The sequence below is a fragment of the Salarias fasciatus genome, chromosome 16 (assembly GCF_902148845.1).
Source record: "Salarias fasciatus chromosome 16, fSalaFa1.1, whole genome shotgun sequence".
Lineage (NCBI taxonomy): Eukaryota > Metazoa > Chordata > Actinopteri > Blenniiformes > Blenniidae > Salarias > Salarias fasciatus.
The window spans coordinates 33,933,917-33,941,830 of NC_043760.1; the positions used below are offsets into that span (position 1 = coordinate 33,933,917).

Here is a 7,914-nt window from a genome sequence, read left to right on the forward strand (position 1 = left end):
GAAAGTCTCAGGACCATGGTTCAGGCTCCATGAGGGGACGGGTCTACACATGGCCGTTGTTTCCTGGCCCGGCCCGACGTGGTTCCTTTCAGGATCCACCACATCTCTACTCATTCAGGATGGGAGGGGCTCCACATCCTGCTCACTTCTTCATTTTCAATGAGAAATCACTGTTTCAAATCAAAAAGGAAACCTCTGAGGATGAAACTAACTCACAAAAGTAAGTGTGGTCGATACCCGGAGGAAAAACAAACACTATGACCCCAACCAGCCTGGAAACCATGTGACCAGATGACAGCAGACTTTACAGGACAACCTCTGCAGTCAGTCAGAGGGCTTAAAGAGTGGGGGGGTGGGGGGGCGGTTTTCTGCAGGGCCATGAAGAAAAAGCGGTGAACAGTGCTGAGTGGCGATGTTTCTGAGCCCGATGCCCGCCGGGTCTTACGTGACGAGCTGCAGGATGTTCCTGTAGCAGCTGTACAGCGAGCTCTCCGCCGCCGTGCGGTACTTGCTCTTGTACTTGGGCCCCACCGTGTGGATGATGAACCTCGCTGCCAGATTGAAGCCCTTGGTCAGCTTGGCGTCTCCCGTCCGACAAGCTGCACACAATCCCCCATCAAGTGTCACAACGAGACATTCTGCGGCGGTCAGAGAAGAAACCTGACGGTACATTCATCTGGAGCAGGGGTGGGGAACCCTGGTCCTGGAGGGCCGCAAACCTGCATGTTTTCCACGTCTCCCTGCTTCAACACAGCTGACTGCAATGAGGCTCGTTATCTGGCTTCTGCTGGACTTGGCCATGAATCTTGAATCGATTCAGGTGTGTTGAAGCAGGGAGACATGGAAAACATGCAGGTTTGCGGCCCTCCAGGACCAGGGTTCCCCACCCCTGATCCGGAGGCTGCATCAGAGATGTGTGTGTTCAGCTGAGGACGTTTTCACCTTTATCAAAAGAAGTTAAAGCTTTATGACGCCTACACTGAAATATCTTCACTGTCATGTTTTCCTTTAGCTGATCAAAAAAAACAGTAGAAATCTCAAAAAAAAAATTTAATTTTTTTTGTTCTGCTCAGTGAAGGCAGAAAAGGCTCCGTGGTTACCATGGTAACGCCCCTGCTGACAGGAGCCCTCGCTCTGAGGGTTTTCACACACACTTTTATTACTATGTTGAAATCACAGACTTGCTGTGCCCCTGCGACCAGCCTGGGCCTGGCTGTGGAGTGTTCTCCCAGTGTGTGTGTGTGTGTGTGTGTGTGTGTGTGTGTGTGTGTGTTCTTGTATTTCTATCCTTGTCGGGGCCAAATGTCCCCACAAGGATAGCAAAACGTGGAACGACGTGCCTTGTGGGGACCTTTTTCCGGTCCTAAGTAGGAGAAACAGTGTTTTCTTGACCATGTTGTTGTTACTGAAAAAAGTAAAAGGTCAAAAACATTTCTTTAGGGTTAGGCTTTGTTGTGGTGTGGGTTAGGGTTAGGGTAAGGGTCAGGGTTAGGGGCTAGACATGAATGGGAGTCAATGGAAGGTCCCCACAAGGATAGAAATACAAGACTGAGCGTGTGTGCGTGTGACTGTGTGTGTGACTGTGCGTGTGTGTGACTGTGCATGTGTGTGACTGTGCGTGTGTGTGACTGTGCGTGTGTGTGACTGTGCGTGTGTGTGACTGTGTGTGTGTGTGTGTGTGCGTGCACCTCGGACTTTGAGCAGCTCGTCTCGGAGCTCGGGCCCGGCCAGCTGGTGGATGCCGTCAGACACGGGGTTCTTGTCGCTCAGCGTCTCGTTGCTGGGGTTGACGATGGCGGTGCAGTTCAGCAGGGCGACGCTCCCGGAGCTGAGAGACAGGCACAGGCGCTGCTGGGTCTGCATGTTCTCTCCAACACTGAGGCTCTCACAGGTCAGCCGTCCATGGAAAAAGGGGCGGTCCAACACTCTCCTTCACACAGGAAATTCAGAACGAAGGGTCGAACTGGACTGTGGGAGGAGCCCAAATAGCCCCAGGGCTGCCGTCTGCTCAGGTAGACCATGCAGCTCCACTTACTGCTGTGATCACAATGCTTCTTTGACCGTTTCATGAAAGTCCCTCTCAGCTCTGAAGCCTCCGGGGTTTGTTTGGAGAGAACAATGTGAAAACACAGGCCTGTGCTGAAAGGTCAGCAGACCGGAGCTCCAGGAACAAGCTTCTCTTTATTCACAGGCGGCGGTTTATCCACCGTCTGATCGCCTGTTCAGATCTGCAACAACTAACACTGACCTGGATTCCCATCATGGTGACGAGCGCCTCTGTTCAGGGGAGGTTTGCAGTCTGCTCTCATTTCGACAGGTTTGGAGCCTGTCTGGGGCCTGACTGAAGCCTTGAGCTCAGAGGAACCTGTGCTACACTGCTGGATTTGACTGAAACCTTGTTTGGACCGGTTTCAAAGTAAGAGCTGCAGGGTGACGTCTCCTCCAGCACTGAAATCAGGACACCCAAACATATTTCCCTCCATTGGAGAACCAACACTTCAGGTGACAGTGCCGCTGTGGTCGAGGGGTGTGAAGGTCTGCAGCAGGTCCTTCACTGGGCCGGTTCCCGGTCCTGAACGAGGCCGCCCGGGGTCGGTCCGGTTCCCGGTCCTGAACGGGGCTGCCCGGGGTCGGCCCGGTTCCCGGTCCTGAACGGGGCCGCCCGGGGTCGGCCCGGTTCCCGGTCCTGAACGAGACCGCCCGGGGTCGGTCCGGTTCCCGGTCCTGAACGGGGCCGCCCGGGGTCGGTCCGGTTCCTGGTCCTGAACGGGGCCGCCCGGGGTCGGCCCGGTTCCCGGCCCGGTTCCCGGTCCTGAACGGGGCCGCCCGGGGTCGGCCCGGTTCCACTGCAGGAATGTGAAGCTGCTCATGAGGCTCTCAGAGAGCGGCTGGCAGCCAGGCGGGTCATGTGCTGCTCAGAGGATCAGCAGCTGATCCGCTGGCTGGAGGCCAAACACACCGGCACAGCGCCGCGCCACATGGAGGAACACCGGAAATGACTGTTGTAGCCCCTCGCCCTCCGCCTGTTGCGGCGGGCCCTCGCCCTCCGCCTGTTGCGGCGGGCCCTCGCCCTCCGCCTGTTGCGGCGGGCCCTCGCCCTCCGCCTGTTGCGGCGGGCCCTCGCCCTCCGCCTGTTGCGGCGGGCCCTCGCCCTCCGCCTGTTGCGGCGGGCCCTCGCCCTCCGCCTGTTGCGGCGGGCCCTCGCCCTCCGCCTGTTGCGGCGGCCCCTCGCCCTCCGCCTGTTGCGGCGGCCCCTCGCCCTCCGCCTGTTGCGGCGGCCCCTCGCCCTCCGCCTGTTGCGGCGGCCCCTCGCCCTCCGCCTGTTGCGGCGGCCCCTCGCCCTCCGCCTGTTGCGGCCCTCCTCCTGTCAGTCGGCCCTCAGCAGCTCTGCTCGGCCCAGTGAGGCGGAGAGCCTGTGTTCTCTGGGCTCCGGCTTGGAGAACGTTGTTCTCCAGACTGCTGCTCTGCTGTGCTGGAGCGCTGTGGGCGGAGCTACACCCAGACTCTCCTCTGATGGCCTGTTGAAGCGGCCGGTTGTCCAGGTGACGGCGGGGCTGCCCAGTGGAGGAGGAACCTCAAACATTTAGATCATCAGAGTCTGTTTCCGGCTGTCTGCCGTCAGTTATCAGGCTGTCTGAAACATCATCAGGTGAAACGCAGTGACGCTGTTCAGTAATCATTACTTCATAACAGTGCCAAAAGTCAGTCAACGTGTTTACCGGTTAGTCAGTTTAATCAGTGATGAGTCTGTTTTATATTGAAAAGACTTTGGAATGAAAACATCACACTGTTAAATTCTTGCTTAGCTTGCCCCTTTCGGGTGTGTGTGTGTGTGTGTGTGTGTTCTTGTATTTCTATCCTTGTTGGGGCCAAATGTCCCCACAAGGATAGCAAAACGTGAAACGACGTGCCTTGTGGGGACCTTTTTCCGGTCCTAAGTAGGAGAAACAGTGTTTTCTTGACCATGTTGTTGTTACTGAAAAAAGTAAAAGTGCAAAAACATTTCTTTAGGGTTAGGCTTTGTTGTGGTGTGGGTTAGGGTTAGGGTAAGGGTCAGGGTTAGGGGCTAGACATGAATGGGAGTCAATGGACGGTCCCCACAAGGATAGAAATACAAGACTGCGCGTGTGTGTGTGTGTGTGTGTGTGTGCGTGTGTGTGCGTGTGTGTGTCCTCAGTGACTCACTAGAGGATGACCTTGCGGTTGATGTCGGCTCTGAAGGGGAAGGGTGATGGGAAGGACTCCCTGCTGGGCAGACCGTCGCTCTGGTCGGGCGGCGGCGGTGGCGGCGGGCCGTCCTCGCCCAGCTGCTGCTGCCAGGTGGGAAGAGTCTGGACATCCACAAACTGGGAGCGGGCGCCCAGAGGATCCATCCCCGCTCACACACACCTCCCACAGCTGCAGGACACACTGACATCAGCCTCACTCAGGCACTGTGTGTGTGTGTGTGTGTGTGTGTGTGTGTGTGTGTGTGTGTGTGTGTGTGTGTTCCTCCTACAGTTCAACAACATGCATCACACTTGCCCTAATCACGTTAAAGAACAGGTGCCAAAAATAAGGCCGGAGGACCAAAACGGCCCACAAGAGGCTCCACTCCAGGACCACCCCAGGGCGGAGCGAGAACTAGCTGATGCTAGCTAGGCTGTAGCCTCAGAGCCATGCTGATGCTATTTAGCTGTAGCCTCAGAGCAGGTTGATGCTAGCTAGCTGTAGCCTCAGAGCGGGCTGATGCTAGCTAGCTGTAGCCTCAGAGCGGGCTGATGCTAGCTAGCTGTAGCCTCAGAGCGGGCTGATGCTAGCTAGCTGTAGCCTCAGAGTGGGCTAATGCTAGCTAGCTGTAGCCTCAGAGCGGGCTGATGCTAGCTAGCTGTAGCCTCAGAGCGGGCTGATGCTAGCGAGCTGTAGCCTCAGAGCGGGCTGATGCTAGCTAGCTGTAGCCTCAGAGTGGGCTAATGCTAGCTAGCTGTAGCCTCAGAGCGGGCTGATGCTAGCTAGCTGTAGCCTCAGAGCCATGCTGATGCTAGCTAGCTGTATCCTCAGAGCGGGCTGATGCTAGCTAGCTGTGGCCTCAGAGCGGGCTGATGCTAGCTAGCTGTGGCCTCAGAGCGGGCTGATGCTAGCTAGCTGTATCCTCAGCGCCATGCTGATGCTAGCTAGCTGTGGCCTCAGAGCGAGCTGATGCTAGCTAGCTGTAGCCTCAGAGCGGGCCGATGCTAGCTAGCTGTAGCCTCAGAGCGGGCTGATGCTAGCTAGCTGTAGCCTCAGAGCGGGCCGATGCTAGCTAGCTGTAGCCTCAGAGCGGGCTGATGCTAGCTAGCTGTAGCCTCAGAGCGGGCCGATGCTAGCTAGCTGTAGCCTCAGAGCGGGCCGATGCTAGCTAGCTGTAGCCTCAGAGCGGGCTGATGCTAGCTAGCTGTAGCCTCAGAGCGGGCCGATGCTAGCTAGCTGTAGCCTCAGAGCGGGCTGATGCTAGCTAGCTGTAGCCTCAGAGCGGGCCGATGCTAGCTAGCTGTAGCCTCAGAGCGGGCCGATGCTAGCTAGCTGTAGCCTCAGAGCGGGCTGATGCTAGCTAGCTGTAGCCTCAGAGCGGGCCGATGCTAGCTAGCTGTAGCCTCAGAGCGGGCCGATGCTAGCTAGCTGTAGCCTCAGAGCGGGCCGATGCTAGCTAGCTGTAGCCTCAGAGCGGGCTGATGCTAGCTAGCTGTAGCCTCAGAGCGGGCTGATGCTAGCTAGCTGTAGCCTCAGAGCGGGCCGATGCTAGCTAGCTGTAGCCTCAGAGCGGGCTGATGCTAGCTAGCTGTAGCCTCAGAGCGGGCCGATGCTAGCTAGCTGTAGCCTCAGAGCGGGCCGATGCTAGCTAGCTGTAGCCTCAGAGCTGCCAGGGCCCGTCTGGACAGCTTGAGGACTTTTTTCAACATTTCACTGGAGATGAATCACAAGTGGCTTCATGTTGAGACTGGAGTAGTTCTTCATCATAAAGGTTTGCTTTTTATGAAAAATAATCAACACTCCAGACATACTCTGCATGATTCTAGTGTTCACAGGCCGGAAAGCTTGGTGTTGTTTCACCATACATTTGAAAAGTGTTCCAGAAATAAAGATTCGATTTGACATGAAGAAAACTTTTGCAGTTTAAACTCAAAAAGCTCAGCTTTCTCCAGACGGACTCTCACTGAGAGGAGCTGGACACCCGGCCTCACTGGCCCTGAATGGGTGGCTGGGTGAATGGGTGAATGGGTGAATGGGTGAGTGTGTCCGTGTTCTCGGGTTGGACCCTGTCTCCGTCCATGCTCAGCTGTAAAAAGATGTCCGGATGGAGAAAGGTGATCAGCCAATCAGAGAGCAGAAGGCCTCGTCCATGACAAGCAGGCTCTGCAGGGAGAGACGGCTGGAGCCTGACCAGAACCAGACCAGAACCAGCCTGGACCCAGCCCAGAGCCGAACCAGAACCAGCCTGCAGCCTGACCAGAACCAGACCAGAACCAGCCTGGATCCTGACCAGAACCAGCCTGGAGCCTGACCAGAACCAGACCAGAACCAGCCTGCAGCCTGACCAGAACCAGACCAGAACCAGACCAGAACCAGCCTGGACCCTGACCAGAACAAGCCCAGGGCCTGACCAGAACCAGACCAGAACCAGCCTGGAGCCTGAACAGAGCCTGACCAGACCCAGACCAGAACCAGCCTGGAGCCTGACCAGGACCAGACCCGGACCAGAACCAGCCTGGAGCCTGACCAGGACCAGGCCCAGACCAGAACCAGCCTGGAGCCTGAACAGAGCCTGACCAGACCCAGACCAGAACCAGCCTGGAGCCTGAACAGAGCCTGACCAGACCCAGACCCAGACCCGGACCAGAACCAGCCTGGAGCCTGAACAGAGCCTGACCAGACCCAGACCCAGACCCAGACCAGAACCAGGCTGGAGCCTGAACAGAGCCTGACCAGACCCAGACCCAGACCCAGACCAGAACCAGGCTGGAGCCTGAACAGAGCCTGAACAGAGCCAGACCAGACCCAGACCCAGACCCAGAGCAGAACCAGCCTGGAGCCACTGAGTGAAACAGCATGGAGCTGAAATGACGCTGTTTCATGACGGGCTGTCGTGCTGCCTTCAGGATCATGAACTTCCTCAGGAAACCCGAGCCTCCTCCCTCAGGACTCCGGCACAGACCGTCGTCTTTATAAAATCAAATGAAACTGGACTCGGCTCATTTCATAGCCCCGCATCAAAACAAGGAGCAGACACCTACCAGAGCGAGCCCGGGTCCAGACAGCTGCTCTTCACGCCAGAAACAGCTCCGCGATGAAGCGCGAGGCCGGAAGCGACGCGGAGCCGGACTGAGGAGCTCTGCGGGTTCTGGAAGTTTCCCCTTCAGCACATGAAGAAACCACAGCGGCGGAAAGAGACATTTAAAACTGCTGAATGCCTCGTTTGACACACTTAGCAGACATGCTAGGAGGTGATATGCACTGAGGGTGCCGACAATGAGCAAGGCAGCTTCCGGTTAGGGATTTCAAAATAAAACTGATAAGGGTATTTGATTTGATCTAATTTAATTTATGTTCAATTTTATTTTTGTTATTTCTGTTAATTATTTCTATAAGAATTGCGTTTGTATTATAATTCACTCTTATTTTAATGTCACAATTAGTGTTGTCATGCGATCAAAAAAATTAATCTAATTAATTACAGGATTTGTAATTAACGAATCTGATTAATCACATTTTAATCTCATATCTGCTTTAGGTCCCCAAGTGAAGAATTCAAATTCAGGGACGTTACAGAATTGTAGTGCAAGACTCATCAGATGAAGACACCGAGAAGAGAAGATTTGAAATCCACATTTTTGCTGATGATGAATGAAGCTCAGTCAGGACATCTCGTCCAAAATAAAGTCTAAGCCCAATCAGGCA

The 7,914-nt window shown here is 55.6% G+C and overlaps 1 protein-coding gene across 2 annotated transcripts in view; it reads right to left on the minus strand.

The window, feature by feature from the left end:
- Positions 1–7,486, minus strand: part of gdap2 (ganglioside induced differentiation associated protein 2) — a 41,247-nt gene extending 33,761 nt beyond the window's left edge. For both annotated transcript variants that reach the window (XM_030112393.1, XM_030112394.1), the window contains exons 1-4: positions 7,251–7,486; positions 4,186–4,398; positions 1,689–1,828; positions 446–599 (exon numbers count right to left, since the gene is read on the minus strand). In XM_030112393.1, coding sequence (XP_029968253.1) covers positions 446–599; positions 1,689–1,828; positions 4,186–4,373 — 482 coding nt within the window. In that variant the 5' untranslated portion in view covers positions 4,374–4,398; positions 7,251–7,486. The remainder of the gene's footprint in view (positions 1–445; positions 600–1,688; positions 1,829–4,185; positions 4,399–7,250) is intronic.
- Positions 7,487–7,914: the final 428 nt, after the last annotated feature.